The sequence below is a fragment of the Argiope bruennichi genome, chromosome X1 (genome assembly GCF_947563725.1).
Source record: "Argiope bruennichi chromosome X1, qqArgBrue1.1, whole genome shotgun sequence".
NCBI lineage: Eukaryota > Metazoa > Arthropoda > Arachnida > Araneae > Araneidae > Argiope > Argiope bruennichi.
This window is the reverse complement of record NC_079162.1, coordinates 62,635,185-62,660,744: the sequence shown is the minus strand read 5'-3', so window position 1 is coordinate 62,660,744 and position 25,560 is coordinate 62,635,185. Positions and strand designations below refer to the sequence as shown.

At 28.6% G+C, this 25,560-nt stretch overlaps 1 protein-coding gene across 1 annotated transcript in view; it reads left to right on the top strand.

The window, feature by feature from the left end:
* The first annotated feature begins 2,941 nt into the window (after positions 1 to 2,941).
* Positions 2,942 to 25,560, top strand: part of LOC129958633 (vitamin D3 receptor-like) — a 43,438-nt gene continuing 20,819 nt past the window's right edge. Inside the window, exons 1-2 of the mRNA XM_056071233.1 lie at positions 2,942 to 3,263; positions 16,047 to 16,124. Coding sequence (XP_055927208.1) covers positions 3,246 to 3,263; positions 16,047 to 16,124 — 96 coding nt within the window. The 5' untranslated portion in view covers positions 2,942 to 3,245. The remainder of the gene's footprint in view (positions 3,264 to 16,046; positions 16,125 to 25,560) is intronic.

The window sequence follows — 25,560 nt, the reverse complement described above, 5'->3', positions numbered from 1 at the left end:
AATGTTTCCGTTATTTTTGCAGTTTATTTTTTGTTCTTCTAGAATCAGTGAAGCGTTTAAAAGGTCCTTGGAAATATTTTACTTTTCTTTTTCAAAGAATAGGCTGCACTGAAAATAGTAGTTTGAGTCGAAATACTATGATTGAGAGAACGGAAGAAATAATTTTCTTTCAATGCCTCAAGAATTTATACACTGCCCAGAAATTATATAAAGTGGATTTTCAAGTCAATTGAGAGAGCGACTGGCCCAGACACTGCCATTTTTTTTTCTATCTTCTCAACAACAATAAAAAAAAACCTATTTAAAAAGTGGAACAAGCACTTTAAAATAATATTTTAAAAATCTCGATACCAGTAGCAATTTATAAAGTTGACGCATCTAATAACAGTCCACAAAAACAAGTCAGATAAAGAAATATTAAACCCACTGGGAACCTTCCCCCCGAAAAAAAAAAAAGAAAGAAACGAAACTCGTAAAACTAAAACTTAGATAAATTTATATTTAGATTGCATATATAATATAAAAGCCAATATTTATATATAGCTCTTTTAGAAATTATGGACATAGAAAGTAAAATTTAAAGTACTTTTAATCTCTAGTCTATTGTAAACACATACCTTTATAATATAAAGCAATTTTATCTTTTTTGATGTGCAGTTTCGAAATAATATTAGTGACATTTTATTTAAACTCAAGCATTATAATGCATATATTTATTTTCTCATATGCGAAGCGGACAAAGTAAAATTGAAAAGATCGAGATTTTAATTAATCTCCACCTTTTAGATAAATATGATTCAGAAATGTCATTCTTGGAATTATGTCTCTCCTTCCTAGAACACGAAATCTAAAAAAACGTAACAAGCATGGTATGCTTCTTTATACAAAATATGTAGATCTATTTTAAATTTTGTATAAAATTTGTTAACAAGAAGAGTATTTGTCAGTCCGTTCACGATCATACAACGGAACTAATTGGATGAAATTTATCTCTAGAATTGTAGGGCTGAGCCAAATTGTAACTCAATTATGTCAAATTTTATGGTTTTATCGCCAAACTGGTAGATAGCTCTCATTTCTTAAATCCAGTAGGTTAGCGATAGGAGGTCCAAAATGGATGCTCTGTTCTCTTCAATAGAAGGCCAACTAAAGTACAATATTTTAGAAATACTTTTAAAAATTGAGAAAAACGTATACGTAATGCTTAATTGTAGTAGTTCACACCGCCACTTCAAAAACGGCTTTTATAAAATTATATATTTATTTTTACTTTTATCTATTTGTTAATGGTGATTTGATCGATTTGTCTTCATTTGTATAATCTATCCAAAAACATTACAAATAGATTCCTTTTCTCTGCTTAAAGTTACGTTTCGTTATTTGATTGATATTTTAACAAATTCATACAGTTTTCAAACAAATTCTGTGTAGGAAGTAAGAAAATTTCAGTTTTTCAGGACATGAAGTTATAACTGTGTATCTAGATATCAATTAATGAAATGAAAACATTTCAATCCTATAAATTTTAATTTTGTTACATCAATTTGTTGGCCAGAATAAGAATATAAAGCATGCTAATTCTATCAGGCTATCCAAGTTGTTCAATTTCCACTAAAAAGTTTACATTTAAGACAAAAATTTTCTTAACCAGAATATTTTTTTATTTTTCATATTTGGAATTTATTTAGTCCATATTTTATTACCCTTTGCAGTTATAGTAATCAAATATTTTGAGCTCATCTTCCAAAGGAAATTTTTTTGTGTAAATATGCGTATGACTAATAATGCAACCGATTGTGGTTCACCATAATATCTTTCACTTATTCAATGAAAATCACTTTAACACTATGAGCAAATTACGTAGCATTAAATCTTTAAAATCGGCTTACTTCAGAAGAAATGTAATGGAAATGATTTGTTATGTGTATAATGCAGTTTTTATTTATTTATTTATTTTTCATTCAAATCTGTTCGATTTTTTCCTTGGTGATTTTTAATTGTGGATACAAATGCCAAACGTTATTGAACTTAGTACATACCTAACTTTTTAATAAGAATTTCATTTATCAACTGTAAATAAGAATGAAAACAAATTAACATCTGTCATTACATCAAAACATGGTTCCTTAAACTTTATTTATCTGCGATGAAAAAATAAGGAAAGGAAAACAATTAAATGTAACTTAATCACGATGGATAACCGGAAATTGAATTAATACATTTATTTAAAATAACTATTAATCAAATTTTTAATTCAAAATGCTTTTAAGAAATTCGTTTCTCCCCATTAATTAAATTTTATCGACACAAAGTATGCACGGCCAAAATTAATAAAACTTCAAAAATCTACTATTACAATCAATTCGAGATGATGATCCTTGATTTCAAAACCCTGTAATAAATGTATTGTAAATGATTTCATATGTATTTGTTATTTAATGACAACCAACATGCCAGTTATGTTGTTTGAATAACCCTTTTCAAGAAGACAGAAGAAAGAGAAAGAAAAAAATCGACCTTCCTCAGAGGCTAAACCCCCATTGAAAAGACCCCTATCTAAACGCGCACCACCATAACAAAAACCCACCCACCCCAAAACGTCGAAACGCTACCGGCATTAAACGGAGCGAACGATCATCTCACACACTTCCAACATCTCTTGTCATGGACGTTCCGACGCGCACGAACGTTGCGATTAAAAAAAAAAAAAAAAAAACACCTGCCGCGAAAGCAGCACATGAGCAATCGTCCTGACTTCTTCCCAAAGACAACAGGTGAAAGTGAAGCCAACTCAACCTATCGCCAGTTAAAGGAACACCACACAATACTCGCAATAATAACGATGGCAAGAACAAAAAATAAAAAAGCAAAAGAAAATAGTGAGTTCCGTTGAGCGATTGTGGTGACGTCATGGAACCTTGAAGACCGCCTTTTAGTGTCAGGTAAGTTTCTGAAAGACTGCAAACGCGGTTTAGGTCTCGATTCGCGAACAGTTCCTTCTTCTTCATCCTCGGTCTTCTTTCTCCTGCGAGTGATCGGTGCGTATGGATGGAGAGATCAGCGGGAGATGTGGATTATATGAGGATGATGTGGTGATGAACTTGTGGTGATATTTTTTTAAGAATTCGGAACTGGTGTTTATGGTATTGGACACACTGATTTTTTGTTGATTTTTGCACTTGCAAGATACTAAACAGGACATTTATTCTTCCGTGGATTAAATATATATTTCCGGGTGATTTTGTATGGCTCCTTTAGATATGGTGAGATACTTTTTCTTTCTTTTTATCTTAAAAATAAGAATTTTTATGTTCTACTTACAGATTCATTAATTGTTTCATAAGCCAAACGATAAATGTGTTTCTTTATCTATATTTTAAATAGATTTATCTAAAAAGAAATTTTATCGTTCGAAAACTAGAGGCTCTTACTTTAATTTTAGTTTCGAGCTATTTAAATGATTTTTTTAAGTACAAGTATTCGTTCTTGAAATATTTTTTTTTAAAATGAAAATTTGGCTAATAAAGAAAAACTGGAATTAACACATTTTTTTTTTTTTTTTTTCCCCCTTCAATGATTTCTAAAGTGATACGATAAAATTTAATGAAGTTAAAATGCAATTAGTTCTTTTCCAATTCATTTTTTAAAATTATAACAAAGTTTAATATTTTTAGAAAAAAGACGTTTTTAAGAAAATGTTTAATGTATTTGTCTTTAATGGATTCGATTTTTTTTATTCATAAATTTTTGAACATGTTTAACGTTAAAACATGGAAAGAAATGAAGTTAAGTGACAGTTGAAGATCATCATTAGCGACTGAATTTTAAAAAAAGTCTTCTCTTAAATTGGTTGATTTGTTATAAAAATTAAAAATTATCTTCATTCCATTTTACCGTGTAAAAATCTCCGTTTATTTATTGTGCAAAATAAAGAAATACGTGACAAGATAAAATATTATACAAAAGCGTAATGCTACTTTATTTTTATAAAGATAATCTGATGTCTAAAAGATCTATGGACTTTTTATTAAAAAATTAATTTTACATTCGCTTTTAAGTCTTTATTTTTTGAAAAAAATATAGTGATGGATCAAAGAAATTTTTCCAGGTACTAAATACTAAAAAATGAAATAATGTATTCTATTATCTTGCCATTCAGTTCGATTTTTACTTTGTTAAATAATCAGTTTAAAATAATAGACATTAGTGTTTCAGTAAAGAACAATTGCGTCTTAAGTGTATTAAAAGAGTAAAAAAAAAATTGAAACTATCATTCATTCTTAAAAAACAGACATTTGTGGTTGAAATCACGTACATATTCTTGAAAAACAAAATAAAGGGTCATTTTTATAATTTGAATGAATTTTCAATGTAATAAAATAAGTAATTTCATTGATATATGTTTGATGGAATAATTGAATGTGAAACTAAATAAGGAAATAGAACATTCTGGTGATGAGAATAATTTTGTTAAGTATTTAATTAATGTATCACATATGTAAAATTGAATATAAAAATTTTTATTAAATAATATTGTTAAATGGCTAATTTTAATGTTCATTGAATTAATATTGACTTATTTATTATATAAGTATTCTTTTTATAAGTTAAATTCTCATAGCTTTAAGTTTGATTAATGCTTTATTAGAGTCGTTATTAGTTCACTAAGAACGGATATTGTGTAATATTTATTATAATAAAGACGATGAGCAGAAACAAACAGAAAAGTATTTAAGAAACGTTATAGAGAATGGTATTTTTCAACTTTCATTATTTCTAAACGTAATATTTTCTTCAAAACTTTTTACATATGGTCAAAAATTGTTTAATGAGTCACTATAATAAAAATTAATAATGGCAGTGAACATATAGATATTTAAAAATCGCTGTAGCTAAAGGTAATTAATATATTTAATGATTTCTAAAGATTGTAATTTTATATCGATGGAAACATCGCTGATTTCAGTTAAAGAGATCTTGTGGTTCAGTGAGTCGATTATCTGAAAGCAGCAGCTTTAATCGCCGCTGTCGTAACGTCCGATTGCCGCTTCATTCCACCACAATTTCGTGCAACAAGTACTTAGCATTTAATGGCTAAATCAACACATTTTCCATTAGAATAAATGGTTATGATTAAAATTTTAAATCTCAGTAATAAAAAAAATTAATTATGATATTTTTTTTGATTAAAAAAACGATTTTGTGTTTACTGTTATCGCTACCAACGGTATTTCAAAGGAATTTTAAATTATCGTTTGCTTGTTCAAAGCCATGAAAAATTCACAGATAAAACAAAAATGTATTTTTTAAGAGAAGTTTTTTTAAAAAAAATAACGAGTACATTATTTTGTTTACTTTATTTTATTTAAACGATTCTTAAATATTTTCCCTGGATCTTCCTGAAATGCCGATTTTCGAAATTTGTTAAGTCGGAACAGTCGTTTGAAATTATTCACTTTAATTAAATTTATTAAAAGGTTGAAAAATACGAAAATAATAAGATGAAATGTGTTATTATTCAACTCGCAACTTTCCCATGACCATTATTTATTCTTTCAGATTTCTTTCTAAACCTGTGAATTATTTCAAGACACTGAAATAAATGCGATTCATCTCTTTAAATATACTTCATGAACGACATTCCCAACACTGAAAAAAAAATTTAAAAAGGCTAGAAATTCAAAGTACACACTATATTTGCAACCCTTTCTATTTTGAACTCAAAAACCCATGAGAGAAAGAAATTATTTTTAGTGTTAATTCTTCGGTTTTCAATTACGGAGCGCGACAAACAGGCGAACATTCGGAAACAATAGAATGTAAGTTCTCACGTGTTGTTTTTCGTTATTCTTCAAAGTAAATTATTAAAAAAAAAATGTCAGAAATTGTAAGTTTAGCTTAGAGTTTTAAGAGAGACGACATTAAATTGCGTTCACAGAAAATCCATTTAACATTTAACCCGATAATTAAATGAATAATAGAAAGTTATTCATCTGTGAATAATTAAATAACAAAATATATATTCGAGTGTTTTTCACTTTATACGTTAGTTCACAGAGGTAAATGACACTCAGTTCACGTTTTATAAAAAGATTTCCGTAATTAAATTTTGCGATTACTTACTGAATGCATTTTTATGTATATTTCTGCTCAAAGTAATTCTGTTTTTCTCAATACTTTAATGTGAGAAAGCAGTGAAAAGCATAAAAAAAAATGGAACAAATAAGCATTCATCAACTAAAAGAGAAAGAAGTATCAAGATTTCTTTTTAATTTCAAGCATATATGTTTGAAACACATGGTCAATAAATAATCTTTAAAAAATTATTTATTTTACTTCAATGAAACAAATGTTAGGTACCATTTTGCCTTAAGGCTATTACAATATGAACTTTTAATTATATATTTGTTATGCTTTCAACATCAAACTGTATTCGACTACATATTCCGAAATATATAGATCTGATTTTACGTTATGCGGTATGTGATAAAAAAAAAAAAAAAGTCGAATAGTCGAACTAAATATGATTGATTTTTCAAACTTTTCCTGTTTTAACGATTAGCTTGAACATTTAGATTATTCGAAAACTATCTACATAGTATCTGTTTAATGTGATATAGCAGAAATTTTCTTTTTAGTATTGTAGAAGAAAGTAAAAATTTAATTATAAAATAAATACCCATTTATAGTTTACATCTTTTCTTCGTAAGATGACAACTATTCTTCGAAACAGCCTATTTTCTCATCATAAGCGTTTAGATATAACTAATAAATAACATTTTTAATTAAAGTTTACTAAAAATATATAATAATTTAAAATTTTGGGCAATAAATTTTAATTTTAAATGGAAAATTTTATATCTTCTTTTATTCTTTTTCAAAGTTTTGTCGAAACTTTAAAATGAAACAAGATGCCCCGCACAATGGCTAATTAACATGATTAGTTCAGCGTGCTGACAATAATCACTGCTTCTTCCGCTGTACTTGTAGTTCGTATTCTGAGCTAATTTTTGCAGAAAGTGATGGTTTGGACCTTTAGGCAGTTAGACCACAAAATGGTGCGCAGCGCAGGTGTTAAATAGAGTTAGTTGGCTGACATCATAAAGACTTCCGCTCATTACTTTGATGGTATGTTGCGACCTCATTACAGCGAAAAAAAGTAGCGTGAGTATAACTGATTTAGAGAAAAATGTGAAGTAATTTTTTTATATATATTATAAAATATACAAACGTAACAGAACACACATAAGTGAGTTAGTTAATGTAATGTGATCTTACAGATTAAAAAAAATGTATTCGAATTTGCTGTTGATGCTGGAAATATAAAATTGTTCATCTTTTTTCCATGAAAGTGGATTGCTGATAAGCAAAATACCTGCCAATGAAACACTAAGTTGGTACGTTATTAAAGAAACAATCTTTCATTCCAAAAAACTTAGATAAATAAGAGAACGAAATTTTCTTTCACTTTTATAAATTTTAAATATTCTCATAAAAAAAATATTTCTGAAAAGAATAAATAAAAGAATAATGAAGCAGTTTAATTGCTTATAAGTAAATCTCTCATAATTTACTTCACCAAATATAGAATTTAATTCGACAAAATAAATTAATAGAATGAGTGATCATTTAGTGTTCCTTTTACAATTTTGCTATCTAATATTTTAAATAAAATTTGATGCTATTTTGAATTTCTCCTAAAGAGATAGAACGTGTTCCTGAAAATCAAAAGCGCAAACTATAATATATTCGAATTCAATTCCTAGATTTTTCTAGTTTGAGCAGTTCATAATAAATACTTGGTTTTATAAACTATGTAAATTTTAATTTTTACAACCATAAGAGCGCTTAAATGAAAGGACTTACAAGAATTGCAGACCATATCCACATAAGAAGCTACGGTGGTCCTGTAGAATTAAAAAAAGGGCCTGTCCTCTCTCATAGCTGAAAAGAAATTATACATTATTAGAACATACCAGTTTACATAAGAATATATGAAAATTACATATATGTATCTCACGATATAAAAATTAGAAAGTATGCCATAAGGTGTAAGAAAATAAGAAGGCAAACGATGAATCTCTGCTTTCACAACTATTTTCTTTCTTTTACTGAGATTGTCATATTATCTTAAGTATCGTGAACTTTTATTTGCAAATGCGACACGATTTAAATTATAACTAGTCAAAAATGAATATTTAGAAACATACGAATACGATAACTCTTTTTATAGAAGAGTTTAATCAATGTTGAAGATTCGATTTCGAAAATACTTGAACATTCTTCTGAAGCATGGGATAACAATTTGGTTGTATGTTAAAATAGAATTAGAATCAGAAATAAAAAATGATTAATATCCGCCGTGATAAATATCGCAAACGCATGATGGAAAATATGGCATAATGTAGCACCATTAAGTAGCAGCAATTTATGTGAATTGTAATTAGTCACAAATGATTACAAGAAACATTTGAATACATATGCTTTTCTACGATTAAGTTTTTGAAATTTTCTTTTGGATCATAAAGTAACAATTCCAATATGTGTTAGAAGGATTGGGGGGGGGAGGACAGAAAGAAAAAATGATAAGTATTCCTTTCCTTTTCCTATGATAGTGCTGTTAACACTGTAAATATCGCAATCGCACGTTTGGCACAGTGTAGCACAGCACAATTAGGTAGCGTTTTGCGTAAATTACAGTTAGGCATCTGCCATGAGTCGAAAGGTCTTCGATCAAATTAAAGATCTTAGCCCGGGTGGTAGGTCGGACAGCACTTTGCGACCTTTCAAGAAACTCGAACTGTTTGTTCATTACAGAACGCCGAATATTTGCTTGGGTATATTAGGGTCAAAGCTTTCCCGGGAACTTGTTGATGATCGCTTCTTTTGCGATTATTGGGGTTATTTCAGATTTGGACCTTTTGTACGAATAACTCTGTGAGGTTGTCGAACAAAGGTCACAAAAAATTATTATTTGTGATGAGCATAAATAAATAATTGATGCCCTAAACAAGACATATCCGCATGTATTGAAGTGCCAGAGGGTTGTACCAAAGGCATCGGATCAACAGTCTTATGAATTATGCTGTCCACACGTAACAAGATTAATGTGAAAAACTTATATTTCTCACAGTTTTGTGATGATTCTAGCTTTTAGATATTCTTCTCACCAACTGAGTTTATCGTCTCCCGAAATTAAGAGTTTAAAATTGTTTTATAATGGAATCGGAACACATATGGAAGCTATAAATAACAAGACTGGTAATAAGCAATTTCACATAAGAATTTCCAATAAATGATGTCGGTTTTAGCTTTGAACATTGAACATTTGAAATCGAAACAAATTTGCTTATAAACGGTTTTATAGATATGTGGCCTTTATTGGAAGCAAGCTTTTGTCTTTATAGTATTGTAGTTTTTATTTTAAGATTAAACCATTAAAATATAGTTAGTAACATATTTTAAAATTTTACCTTATTAAAAAACAATATCAGTGTATAACTAATTAAATAAATTTAATTAAAATTTTAATTTAATTATAACTTTATCCATCATTAACTAATGTTATGGTAAGTTTGAAAATTGCATACGAGGTAATACAACATATCTAAAACTTTAGCACAAATGTCGGATATATTTGAGGTTTATTTGTTCATATTAAAATGAATAAAGTGTGTAAACAATCTGGGATTTTATCGGCCCTTGGCGATATTTGTTTCGTGACCACAAATTTAGGTTCAATCCTTGCAATCCGCAATGTGTATCTAAAATATATTAAACTTTAGCCTGAAGTCTGATTTGACGACAGATTTAAAGCTACGAAAACCTTGTTTCATATCTCTATCTCAGTTATGAAAAGACAAATCAAAATTTTAGACTTAGCCAACAAACAAAACTAGCGCTGAAAAGAGAGCTTAATCATCTCTAAACACTTAAAATATTTTCTGATCCATTTAAAAAATGGAATGGTTCTGTTGTTCATGGTCATTTATTACAATTACAAAACATGATAACGCAGCTATAGCTGTTGATTGCCTTTAGTTTTGATTGAGATTTAAAACAAAACTCCTGGAACAGAACATGATGATGCATTTATCGATGCTGATTGCTCTATTTTCGATTTGGGTATCGAACCAAAAATTTCATGAGTCCTAGAAGGAATCAAAAAAGGCTATAAGGATGACAAAGCGTACCATCTCCATCAAAGCACACACGACCCCAAAAAAGACAATGAGACACAAACTCAACAACCATTTTAACTTTTCTGCTGATTCATGTTCAACAATAACGCTCTACACGACTCGACTATCAAAAAGGCGGCAGTTTATGATGGCAGATATATTCAGACCACACCACGGAAGTGCTACAGATTACAGCACATTCAGTAATTAAAATTTGACCCATTTTCTGATCTAGCGAAGAAGAAATTAATAAAATAATTCAGAAAAGAATATCAAGCGTTATTACAAGGATTTGTGGATTAATGCATATTAAATGCGGTGAAGTTAAGGTCTAAGTTGCGAATCTGTAGTTTTTACATTATTCTTATGAATTTTTAAACTTTGCGAACTTTCTTTCAATCGCTACGAGGAATGCATTTGCCTTGGTTTTCATATATCAAATTAGGCACAATTTTTTCAAAAATTGTTAATAACTTTTAATAAAATTATTTTCACCTAATATTTTACAAGTTCGTCAAGTAGGTATTGTGGGCTTTCATGTTGTACTAGAAATTAAGTTGGATAAAACAGTTGATGAGAAATTTACATCAAGCTTGAACTCCGTAAGGCAAATTTTTAAAAAAAAATCTGTCTCAGATTAATTAAAGAGTTACTATAAATATATTATCTTAAGAATTAGTATTACCTTGCAAACAAAACTCTTATGGTAGGAAATTCAAATGAGAAAATGCAAAAGTAACTGACATTTTGTAAACTATATTTTTCACTTACAGCTCATTTTCAACTTGTTTACTAAAATCCTATTGCAGATTAAATGTATGAAAAGTTATTATCGTTCTCTACAATTTTATTACAAGAAACAGTCAAAATTTATTAAAAAAATCATACCATGAATAACATTATTCTAATATTCATTATTCTAATATTTTATAATTTGCAGTAACTAACAACGCTTTCTTTTTTTAATCGTGAGCTTTAGTTTTTACGTCCAGCGGACTCGTACAGTAGTAATAAGACCACTAAGCAATTCTTTAAAATGCTAGATTCCGTGAATCGGCGATACTCATATAATAAAATATACTATTAAAGTCTATTATGAGATTTGAAACAGTTGTGATTTGCGAATCGTCCCTTTAGGGTGGTGTGGAAATAGGAGATTATAGTACGTACTTAATTCCTATCTAATCATGAATCAGAATTATAAAGATCCTTTACACTAGCATATTCAGTCGCTTCAAATTAAAAGGTCTCATACAATTTAAAGTCGCTAATTTTATCCATTACTATAACATTATTTCTAACTAATGATGAAAGGAAATACAATATTCTAGACATCAAAAATAATTGTAATAAAGCATGTCATTTATTACAGAATAGAAATTATAATGATTTACGTTTTCTTAAAACGCGTCCTCTTTGAATAAACTGAATGAACATTCGTCTTCAGAAAATTCAACGAATTACAGCTTTGATGTTAGTTTTTGGATCTGCGTGTACTTTCTAAAATTTTAATTGTTATAATATATAGAATTATTTTTATTTTATTTATTCTTATAAACTAGCTTGAATTTATCTATGTAGCCCCACCATATATCATATTATTTACATATAGATCAACAGATTAAAACTTGAAAAGTTTCAAAAGTATTTAAAAATTTATGAATAATTGGTATTAAATCATCAAACTAAGATGAAATTTTAAAATCGTTTATTTGACTGAAGTTTTAAAACCTTCAAGTTCTACTCTTTGTTGTATATTAAACTTGGGATATTAAATTAATAAATTGTTTATAATAGAGCTTTGAGGGAAGCTTCGAATTTCAGGCTAGATCTCTTCGATATTTTAAATATCCTTCGAGGTTTCCTTAAAAAATATTTTAACAGTAAATTCCCTTAATAGATTTTATCTAATGTAAAAAGAATTGATGTGTGACAAATTATTCCTAACAGACTGAAATAACGAAGTAACGTTAATTGAGACATGTAAATAGGTGACGCAACTTAATCTACTTTTAGACGCCAGAAACAGTATGCTTATTCAGTACCGTATCAAAAAAAGTACTCATCCATGGAAACGATAGAATAAATAGGCTATATTTCCGACACTGATCTATGTAGATAATATGCCAATAAAACAAGCAGAGTAGAGTTTTCCTTCTACCATTGTTCTTGCCATAGATACCTTTTTCATATGATCGTTTCCAATGAACATTATTTCCAAGAAATTTCGTTTTTATTGGGCCATTACAGACATATAAAAAGTGGACACAAAAATCGTTGGATGGTGAATATTCTAATCTTTATGAAGAAAAAGGCTGGATTTGAGGAGAAAATTTATAAATAACTTTTTATTTCTGGCATAGATTTTTGAAATCTTAACCATACTGTGAACTTTTCTGAAATATCAGATTACATTAAGATGATAGATTTTCTAACGTTTTTTATTTTAATAATTAGTGCATATGAGAAGAAAAAACTAGTCTCATGTGTTGGATACCCGCGATTTATGAAAAAGTTGAAACTAGGTTAGGAAATTAGTTATTTTTTTTATAACTTCACCATTTGGGGCAATTCTATTATTATTGTTTATAGAAATAAAGAGAAAGTTTATTGCTACGATCTAAGTTAGAATACAAATTCCCGGAGTAAAGTAGGGATGGCGAATTTTGTTATCAAATTGAATTTTTTTAATAAATGGTATAAATGAAGGTGGCAAAAGGTTTTTATGAAATTATCTTTCGCATCTTCAGTTCAATCTTCAAAAAATTATATCCATTGACAGAAAACATATTATATTCTTTTGCAGTATTTGCGTCTTGATTTTCGATAGGATTGACTTCCTTTTTTATTTAAAGTTGCATAATTATAAGTAAGACTCAGAATTAAACTTTTCTTTTTATTGATATTCCTGCTTTGCTGTGTTCGTAAAGTTTTTTTTTTCTCGTTCATTTAAATTGGTAATTTTATCTTGAAATTTCTTCGAAATTCGTTCTTTAAAACAAATTTCAGACAGAACAATAATTTCGTTTTTAATACATTCAAGCAAATAAAAATCATGTATGAAAATCAATTCTTTAATACATTAAACTTTAAATACAGTGATTTAAAGCAGCTGTTTAAAAATATGAGTTTTAATAGCGATTGACCCTCATTCAATGTTATAAAACAGGAGGAAAATTTATAGCTTATATAATCAACTAAAATATTAATATTAAAGTGATGATCTGTTTTATAATTGAGTAAATATACAGTCTTGAATCTACAAAAGATCTCCCATTTACATACTAGAAATTCTATACCTGATATTCGAGTGTGATAAGCTATTTTTGTGTTGGTGTGGTGTGGCAGTATGGAGAAAGGTATTGTTTGGGCTTACATTTTAGTTATCTGAAAGGGAATCAAAATTTCGAGGCCCACTTGCAACAATTATTGATAAATGGTGAGATTAATGTAATGAAATGTCAAATAGATGAGCGTTACGGTTGGTGAATTATGTTAATTATATTGTGAATTACATTAAACCATGTATTAAGGATTGATTATATATATCTTCCCCTCTAAAAATAAGGAAGGAAAATATAAGTTGAAAAACATATTTTATTTTTTGTCTTAATAGAGCAAACTACAAGTTTTTTCTTAATCAATTGCTGTAAAAACCTTTTTCGTAAAAAAAAGAAAAGAAAATTCAGAAAACATTTGCCAAAAATGATTCGCCATTTTTTAATATTATATCGGATCTCTTAGCTCGAATTTCTGTCTACAGAAACTACCTATTTAAAACCCGAAATTAAATAGATATGAAACTATCTTTAATGTCCTACTTTTCTTTTTATCACAATTCTATTACAACAAACTAAACAGCTGCCAGCCATTTAACATATCATTCAACAAATAAAAAAAGGCTTGTTTAACCTAAACTAGAATTATATGTTTTTATCTTTCAACATGCAGTGTGTTCAACTTTCATAATACCAGCAACGAAAGTATTTTTTTCCCACGATAGAATCGCTTTAACATTTGGATTAAAGCGTTTTTAATGTTGAAAAGAACGATTTTTATCAGCCATCCATTACTTTTCCTTAATGGCATCTTTCCAGTTTTCTACCTTATTTCAGAGCATTTTTTTCTACTTATACTTGCGTGTTTATTCCTTCAGAGACGAAAGCGGAAATACACATTAATATTCGAAATGAGTTTTTATTCCTGGGGGCAGCTGTTGTTTATTTAGGCTCACAAACAGTTTTCACGACACGACGACCACAACAAACCTTGACACTGATTGCTTTACGCAGTGATTCAAACGGATTCCCGCATTTGTTCATCATTAATTTTTGTAAAGTAATTTTCAAGGCGTAGATCAAATGACGCTCGTGTAAAAAAAAGGATAAAGCAGAGACGAACGACATCATCGCGTTGTCCTTTATGAAGCCTATAAGAATAATCTTCTTAATAAACAATAAAGAAAATCGATTTTCGCCTAGGGATTTGTTTCGGGTAGAAGGCAGATGTGTTATTATACGGAAATAAATCTGATAACAACTTCTTTAAATGTTTAGTTGCTTTAAAACTGTATGGAGGCAAATTTTATATAGTTGCGGATTTAACGGTGAATTGTTTTCTACTTAAGGGCTCAATTTTGTTGCAATAAATTAACTTTAGCATTACAGTTAATCAGATTAATTTCTATGGTCAAAATAATCTTACAATGGTATATTCAGGATCATATGTCCTTTTATTGAGTAGAATTAATTTTTTTTTCATTCAAGGTTACAAGAATTAATTCAGAAAAGTTTTATGTACGTTTTTCGATGCGTAATTATATTGTGGAAAAAAGTAATCAAACAATAATTGGAATAATTATATGAAATTCATGTTATATTTATTACACGTAATGCATTATTTATAACAACTGCATTTCTTCTTTCAACGAAATATTTACATGTCAATTTCAGTATATTTACATGTTCAATTTCAGTATATTTACATGTCAATTTCAGTATAGTTTTACATGTCAATCAAAATTTAGATCTAAATTTTTGAAACTTTTTTATCCTGCCAGTTAAGGTACATATTTGAATATTTTAAAGAAATATTGACAACATCAAAATATGTTTTGATGCGCAATGCAAAAATCTTTCAAATAAACATAAAGAGCTTTTTGTTTAGATTTGTAACGTGAAAGTACGTGTAATGTGTTTAGATTTTGTAGTACTAGTAAAAAAAAATATATTTTATCTCATGAAGGTATATTCTCGGGCTTTAATTCTGTATTCTTTAATTTTTTAAGCTAAATTGGAATTTCCATCCATATATTCAGAGAATTTTATATATAATGTGTATGTGAGCGGAAAGTTCCCATTTTTTTAATTAATGTTGCCCGAAACTTAGTTTTAAATCCAACTGGAGATCAAAATTTAAATTTAGTTTCAGAAAAAATTTAAGAAAAACATTTTTATTTAGAATATGGCAATCTTTATTGATCCATTTAAACCTTTATATCTCCTTTTTCCAAAGTATTAAATACCTAAAAATTTTAATGATTCAAACAGAAAAAATTACTACAGTCTTCCACTTCGAATAGAAAATTTGAAAAATGTAAAGACCCGAATTTTTTATTTATTGCTTTTGTGCATTTTTTAAAAAACTGAAATCGCTTTATTACTCACGAGTGTGTAAAAAAATCATTACAACTCCGACAGAAGTTGAGAATTGGCTCGCTTTTAAAGGTCCGTCCTTTCTGATTGAAACTAAAAAAGCACATTGCTGTGATTGATTAAAGACATTAAGTAACCTTCTGTAATTAAACATAATGTTATTTTGATTTTACTGTTATCGATATGAATTCACAAGTTCTTATTTTTTCAGATGAACCAGTTGTGCAAAGTATGCGGGGAACCTGCCGCGGGTTACCACTTCGGAGCTTTCACGTGCGAAGGGTGCAAGGTAAGACCTATTAAATTTTTTTATGTATTTTATTCGCAATTTCCCATTAGGAACATACAAAACTTATATTTCATACAAAATAAAGGGAAATTATGTTTTTTTCTTTAGATGTTTTTATTAATAAGAATAATAAAGGAAAAATTGCACTTAATTGTATTCTTAAAGACATTTTAAAAGTAAAATAATTCATTCATTGAGTAATGTAAAAACTACGAATATATTCATAATTTGAAACTTTAAATTAAGAATAAAAGGTGAAACATGCAAAGAGGAAAATTTTTCAATTCTATGCTAATTATTTCTTATTCAGTATTTCATAGAATTGCGATTTGAAAATAGAGAAGAAACGAAATTTTTTTTCTTGGCGTAAACTTTCAGAAATTGAGTAATTTGCCAGATGTTAGAACTACTGCTAATAGCCATCGAATTATAAACAAATTGCTTTTTTTGACTATGTCTTAGTTTATTATTTTAATTAACCTTTTGAAACATTATTTTTAGAAATATAATGGGTATATTGAATTTATTTATTCTATTGTGCCTCTAAAAAAGTTTTCCTCAAACGAGGAAATTTCAAGACTTAAAATAATAATTATAGAAACGAAGGACGCAAGTTCGTCACATTCTAAGAAAAATATCATTTTAGCCAAACTAATTAATTCACGGAATTATAATTTTATATCCAACTGCATGTAGTCATTATTTTGTTTTCGATTTTCAAAAATGCAATTGATTGCTTAGATAATTGGAAATTTCGAAAAAACATTTTAGTACGTAAGTTGTAAGGATATAACAGAATAAAACTATTAGTGAAATAAAATTACTCAAATATTATATATTGTACAAACATTATCATTTCTATGTACTAGTGCGAAACCCTTTATGATGTAAAATTTTATCTTGTATGAGCCCAAAAATTAAAATCATGACAGAAAATTAAATTCTTTATAATTCATGGGAAATAAAGTGCGACATTTAATTAAATACTCCTTCGTATTCACCGGATTTTCTTAAACAATTTTTAAATTCAAATATTACAATTGCCTTACTAAACAGTGATTAAGATACCGATGTATTACGTTTAAACAGTGTAATAGAATAATAGAAAGAATAGTGTAATAGAAAGTTAAATTACAATATCGAATACTCCATAAAAGCTTACAAATATTACTTTTTGCATTAAGTAATGAATGTTTTTCCGTTATAAATAATTTGTGTTCCGTATCTATCCTACAAGTACATGCTTCTTCCTGAAAATAATAAAATTTTTATGCTATTTTATTAAGATTTTTCCTTTCTCAACAAAATAACAGAACGTTTGCAACTAATGAATGATACATATATCGCCTCATAAATTTAAATTTTATGCTACTTGAAAAGCAAATTCTAATTATTTTTTATCAAACTGTTAAATATTAAATGAATATTGCTCAAATCTTCATTTAAGTCCATCTGTCTATCAAATACATAAAGAAATTTCAAACTGAAACAAAATTTCACGCACAATAAAGTATGTCATGAGTCTGTCAACTTGTGCAACTTCCGAGACAAAATCTAATTACCCTTCTGGACTTTTATTTAACTTTATTTCGATATTTTAATTGAATGAAGTGATTCTTGATTCAATTTGGGCTTCTTTATTCAATCAACAATGGTTATTGAGACGCTTCGTTTCGTCATGGATGAACAACTTCGTCAAGTCAACTGAAACTTCACCTTCTAATTGGGCTTTCCGCTAATTACTTAACGGTGCAACTTAATATTTTGCAGAAATCGAGTGATTTCTTTGTTACAGTCTGTGAGTTATTTCTTCAGGGAATTCCACTTAATAACACACCATTGCTAACCTTGATATGTTTTTGTTAAAGGAAGCAGAACTCTTTTACTACTGACCGTGATATTCACGTTTCAATAAGCAGACTCGCTCCTTGGCTCAATTTCACTGACATGTGACGCTTTTTCTATTTAGAGGAGACTAGATTTTGTTTACTTTTGTTACACTGAGAAGCTTTCGTTTTCTTAAAAAAAAAAAAAAAAAGATGGATTCACTTAGAATTCTTACTTTTGTTGACATCCTAATAGTATGATTAACAAAAATTTGAGCTTTTGTGAAATTAACCGATATTTAGTGAAATGATGGATAGTACTGGTTGTCTTTAAATGTATATAGGGAAGATTAAAAAGTATTTGTGTTTATATTATTAGTAATAATACTCTTTGTGTTTACACTCCAGATAAATAAAAATGAAACTTTTAACTGTAGAATTTGATAAATCTTATTAGAATCTAAGCCGTCTAAATATAATTTACTGTTGGAATTGTGAATCTAAATTGACGCTGATAAAAATTACATTTGAACCCAAGAGCTAAATTGGCCTTCATTGTCTTACAATCAAACATTCTTTAATTAAAGTAGTTTATTACATTTTGAGTTATTGTATTCTATTCTACTGATATTTTAGTGTTTGATTCGGAGCAAATTTGTTATCAATTGAGCTTTGAATTAAAATTAATATCAGCATAAGTTGAATCAGATGTATATTGAAAACTGCGACAGACTGCATCACCGGCGAATGACGTAAGGCTTTTCCTGCGCGTTTAAGAGCCATAGAAAATATTCCATGAAATTAAACAGCTAGGGTTTTGTATATAGAGTTTCATTGTCCAAAATATCGATTAATTTTTTTTAAATGTCTTATTCAAATATGTCAATATTTAAATGAATTACGAATATATTCAAGACTATTTAATGATACATAATAGCTTTTCCTTCTCGATCAACTTGAACTGTCGTTAAGTTGAATACTTACTCCCTGTTCATTTGTCTTTGAAACATATCTAATTATTTGAAAAAGGGAATATTATTCTTTTACATACGTCAAAGATTTAATCATATATCTTAACGTAAAATGCAGTTATAAAATTTCGTTCGGGAGCTATTAATCAATTACCTATAAGTAAACTAAATCTGTACTGCTTATAATAATAAGCTAGGAGATTTGTTTTTGTATTCACGAGCATGATTAATATCAGTAATAAATTCATACAGGTTAATGGAATCATTTTTCAAAATTATACAAAGGAAATGCGAAAATTATAAATTCTGTTTGTTTGTAAATGAAGAAATTGCATTAAAAAATTTATTAGAAAAATAAATTAAGCAGTCTTTCTTATTTCAAATAAACATCTTAAAAAAATCTGATATTTTTTTTATCCTTATTTGTTTTCATGTATTTCATTTCAATTCACTCGTTTTATTCATTAGAAAATCATTTATTACACCTGAATAAATACCGGTCGACACATGCTTTTTATATTAATCGTCACATTTTCTTCCCATTACCATATATTTTGAAACGTATCCTCAACCTTGAATTGTTTGGATTTTTTAAGAAGATGTAAATGATTGATGAGAGCTCTTAAGAAAGAACTTCCTACTGTTTCATCATTACCCAACCAAAGTGCAACCATAAGACATCGTCGATTTAATTTTTTTTAAGCGATTACTGCATCAAATGATAGTTTAGTCAGCTCAAGTTTATAAAACATGAAACAATCTTGTCCTTGATCATGAGATAAAAAAAGAAAGAGTGAGAGAGAGAGACCAAACAGTTTTACCAACACATTCACAAGCAGGAAATGTGGAATTTCATTTATACAATTTTTTTTAACTTTTTTTCACCGAATTTTGATTTAGTTTTTTAGTTTTTTCATAGCAAAACGCGCTCCTTATTGTTGATTGGCTTATGTTTAATCAGTTTCGTTATTGTACGTAATAATACTAACAAAATCAATGAGTAAAACACTTCATTGGCCTCGTCCTTGAAAAAAAGAGCTGAAATAAAAAGTTGCGAAAACCGTAACTGTTCACGTGGAAGTCACTGAAGTGGTTAGGAAGCCACACTGTGACGAATTCTCTCAACCATCCAGCTGTAGCGGAAGAATTCCTCACTTTCTCTTGAAAAAAGAGATTGCACGCATTTTTTCCCGTAATGAATCTCAAACGGTCTAGAAGACAGAAAAAATAAAAGTTTAAAAAAAACAGCGTCTCCGATGACGTCACTTCTTACTAGTCCAAGAAAACGCTTTTCTACAAACACGCACTTGCAGGTTAAGCAGGAAAACGGAGAAAGAAGACCTCTAAAAGAACAAAAAATCGAAAACGGTTGATGAGATGTTATAACTACTGCAACAAGAGGGTCAGGACTCAATGCACATGGCCTTGAAGAGAAGGAAGTATTTTCACATTATAAGTGGACTTCCCTGCGATGATAAAAGCAGCCTGCCATAACCCTTTAAGGGTATATTTTGTGAGAGTTTTGTTTCTATAAAGACCGTAAAAATAGAGGACGATTTAAGACACCGGAATTTTCCTCCTGTAATGCCGAGATTGCCTTAAAGCGGGGAGGAGGAATAGATTTAACATTTCTTGCAAGAATTAATGTAATAACTACGCCCGGAAGCATTTCATGAATATATTAAGATTGCGCAATGGTTTTGCCTTTCGCGAAGATGTCGTGACACTCAGGTAAACATCTTTGGGTTATAAGTAACAATATTACTCCTAGATACAGAAACTGGCCGAGCCCAATGACTAATATTCTTTCAGTGAAATTTTATTAGTCAAAAATGCGTGAGCGTCAACTGCAAGCCTTGGGCCCATCATCTGCAGACGAGGATGATGTGTTTGAAATTTCAATTACCACCCGGGGAAAATATATGATGCTTAATAGGAAAAAGCTTGAACAAATCGATCTATAGACTGTTTTAAGTCTAACATATTCTTTCATAACTATAAGTAATTCTTTCACGTGTAATTGACAGGCACCTAAACCATAATTACAACTGGTGGCAAAATGAAAAATGAAAATATCAAGATATGGACACATGGTAACAATCCTACTCCAAATATATCTAATCGCTTTAATTTAATTCTTTACAACAAGACTTACATATTTTAATGAGAATTCCTAATTATATAATGTTCACATTTCCGTGGCAGATATATTATACGTACGCTGCTCTTATTGAGATTGATTCAAAGAAATTCATTGATTTAAGTAACTGAAATTTCACTGTGTTGTTTCCAATTAAATTATTTGGAAACAAGGCGATCCCGTAAGGACTTATATGGGGTATAATTATTTGATTTCTACTACTGATGCCAGGCAAATTCATCAAAAATTAAATATGGATTTGTTGAATATTATTTATGTGTCGAATAATTGTCTTGAAAGTGTCTGTATAGGCAATAACTGTACCTTTATAAATCACTTAAATTCATATGTCAATGTTCAATTAAATTTCCGCCTGTATTAAAGCGTTTGTAAGTTGTATTAGGCAGATGTGGATATTAGAAATGAAAGGTAAGTAACCAAAATTTAGTTTTTTACCTTTTTTTTTCTTATAAGGCTTTAATAAAATAGATGCTTCAACTCTGAATCCTTAAAAGGTAAGATATTAGGAAATCAGTTATTAATAGCAGTTTTAATTTTTCTTAAACAAAATTTTTTTTATCAAAATGAAAACGCCTAACTTTTTTTCCAAAAATAATCTTCTGTTCTTGAAAGAAAAAATGAAAGATGCTAAATTCTTTGACAAGAAACCAACTTTTTCCTTTACATATAATACGCAATTTATAAAATGCTTAGAACCTCAATATTGTCTAAAGCTGAAATTTTAATTTGCGAATAAATAACGTATGAAGATCGTGTAAATATTGTTTTTAACATAATAGGGTTTAATAATACGATTCCTCTCTAAATAAAGCTTTAAGTATTTAAACTTCAAAATCTAAATTTCCTATTCGTTATTTCAATTTTGTAACATACATTTTGGCAATAACATTCTTAGGTCGAAATTAATAATTTTATCTTCTTTGACCACCTATATTTTATTTCTGCTTTATTTATTTGTCTACCTTTCAAATTCACCCAAAAGATATCTTTCTATAGTGTAATATTTTGCTAAACTTTGTCCCATATCATTATGATAAATTTAAGTCAATTTGTGCTATTTTATTATTTCAGAAACAATAATTTCCTACAAAACTTATTAAAATTTCCTTTTCTAAGACAAAATTTCCATTAGGAAAAAGAAAACTATGTTTTCTAAATTTAAATGGTAATTTTAAATCTATCGTGCGTGTTTGAAAGAACTTGTGCTTTTATGTAAATAAAGTAATTAATATTTTTATTATCAATTTCATTCCAAATTAATTTATAGCAAACGAATAGTGAATTTCTTAAACAAACTAACCTCAGCCTCAGAAACCTTATAATAACAGAATTTCGCTTTATAATGGATTCAAACTTTGTTTTAACTCATTGGTCTAAGGTTTTCAAACTTTTCAAAAATTCAGTTTTACCCGGTTTGCGTTATATTGGACCTCCTTCTTGACAGTAAGTCAGACAATATCAATTTAAAGCAAAAAAAAGCATTGTAACAAGCATTTTTAGCTTCTCTTTAAGTCTATAAATCATAGTACCGATACTAAATTTATCAGTAGGTCAATATTTAAATTCTTCCTTTTTCTTTTAATTTTCTGAGGTCCAATGGAATCCGGTGCAGTCAAATGGTAAATTATATTATTTCTTAAACTAAGATTCTTGCTTTCTAATTCGCTCACACTTTAATATTCTAATATCCTGGCTTTCTAATATTTCACGATATGCTTTCTTTTTCAACATTTACTTTCTATGATTCTTTTTGGGTTGTTCATTTCTGCTATTTCTTTTTTAGATAGTACTATTAAGTGCTATTACATTTCCTAAGACGTCCATCATCTGCCTAAATGAACTTTAAAAACGTAATAACAAATAAAGAAATCGCGTACGGTGACTCAAATATTCATTTTTTTAATGTGGCTTTGATTGCAGAAAAGCTTAATCGAATTTTTTTTTAAAATTCGTGGATGACTTAAATCAAAGATAAAACAAAATTAAAAAGATACGTGCAATTTAAACGCCCTGTTTCAAAATGTATGAAATTTGATGTCATCGGACAACAACACATCAAATATATCTTTAGAAAGGAATAAATCAAATAATCACACTCCATGTATAAAATCTTTTGCCTGTTATTTCCAGAATAATTTGTATGAATTGTTTTGCATATACAAAATCCGATGAAGTTGAGAGTCAATGCAATACAAGAGAGTGAATGAAATCCTATAGATACTCCTCGCATTTCATGAGGTAAAAGCAAATATGCTTTTCTCTTGTATGCGATTTTCAGATAAGTCCGCCTTTCCATCAAGAAAATCAACTCGTCTCGGGAGACCGAAAGACTTCTCATTAAAGGTAAGTTATATTTTGTTTCTATATTATTCTTAGATTAGTTTAAAGTTTTCCACTGATCATTGGAAATGAAAGTAAGCGATCAATCTTACTTTTGAAAATTTTTGTAACTTATTAGAAAATTAATGAATCTTTCTTTTATAAAGTAAGAAATACAATCTAGGGCTAAGAAATAATCTGAAGTATATGAATAACTGATACAAAATAGTTTCATAACTATCATAGTTAACAGAAAGATTAAAAAGACTGTACAAATATTAAGCTAAAATTGTTTCAAATACCGTGTTTTAAAAACACGCGAATAATACAAATTAGCATATTCTGTTTCAAGCTTGTATTTATATTTACTAAAGTCTATCGCAACTTTTATGTCTTCAAAATTCAAACATTTTTTTGTATTTTATCCCAACGTTAAGTTTATTATGCTGATTATTGTAATTGACAATAATTAATTTCCTTGCTAGTCAAAGCTTCTTAAAAGGATATTAGTACAAAGTTTTGTTTCTAATATTTATTCAATAAATTACAAAATACGCCCTTTCATCCTCCCTTTATTCAAAAGAGTTTTCAAAAACAGTTGTCTCTTTTTAAATGAAAATCAATGTTTCTTATTATTATATAATTGCATACTTTCCTGAATCTTCATTTTACAAAGAAAAATATTTTTTTTTCCTTTCAGCTCAGAAGATATGAATGTAAAGAAGGAAAGAAGAGAAATAGACAAATTTTGAAGGATATGCGTAAAGTGTGGAGTATAAAAAACAAATACAGATTGTGTCTAGACGAGACTGAATTATATCTTTCAGAGAATGGTTGAATGGATGTACGAGGACAAATGTTTCAAACTGCATACTGTGAATTGAGGTTTACAACTTATTTACTAATGACAAAGAAGAGTGTACTCTAAGATTCTTTTCTGAATTACATGAATTGCTCAAATTATCAGCAAGAGAATTAATAGTCAAGGAAAATTTTTCCTGGAAACGTTCAATAACCACAATGAAACTAAACTGAGCTCCCGAATTGCAATGAACATTAATCGGGAAGCAATGGCTAATCAGTTGACTATCAAGCTATTTCATCAAGCTGTATCAATGCATTTATTTTTGAGGAAATTTTGCAGCGAAGATTGAAACTTAATAGAAAGTACACAATAATAAGAGATGAAATCAAATTCAAAAACATTTATATATGAATTGCCTTTGTCACTTGAAAAGTGATATGAAATTAGATGGATCTGCGCTACAATAAAACATGCATATCTGCAGATGAGAATATGGCGATTCTAAACAGTGTTTAAGGAATGCTACCGTTAAAAAAAGAAGAAGAAAATGCCTCAAATTACTCTTACATCAAGCGATAGCCCTAATTTTTAATACATAATCTCAAGTGGAAATAATTTTGAAACTGATATCAGCAACTGACGGAGCAACATGATAGTAGTCAATGATTCTTGAAGAAGTTACTGAAAATTCGTTTCGACAACTAAACCTTCGTAGGTTAGGTGAAAAGTTTTATTTTCATGTATCATCTAATTAACTACATTTTAGAATTTATATCTGTTTTAGTTTATACCTTCGTTGATAAATGATACTTTATCGTTAGTGAAAGTAAATTGTTCTTTTTAAAAGCTGCTCTAAGCATGATGCGAATCATAAAAAAAAAAATCATAACAAAGAAATTGTTTAGTTTAAAGCTAATTTTATTATTTTGATTCTACTTTCATAAACTATCTTTATTACTCTTTTAAATAAATATTATGGAGTTTTAGAAAACGGAAAGTTGCTCGAATTATTATAGTGAACACTGAACGGAAACATTGAAAGATTGGTCACAGCCCTGTGTGCACTCTCAGTAACGATTGCATCACGTAATAAAATAGAGAAGAACCATTTCTTATCAATCAAACTAAAAGGAAGCCAATCTTACATCACTCGTATTTCTTGTTTTTGTTTTTTCACCTAAATCCTTTCTATCAATCTAGATCGTTTTTGAAGGCAAAGGACATATTAATCTACCTTCTATTTAGCAAATAAAAAAGAAAATAATATAGAAAGGGTTTTAGAGTAGAATAAGAAGTTGTTGAGAAGGGAAGGAATATTGTTGTTGAATCACGTCATACGCGAGCGAGCATTGTT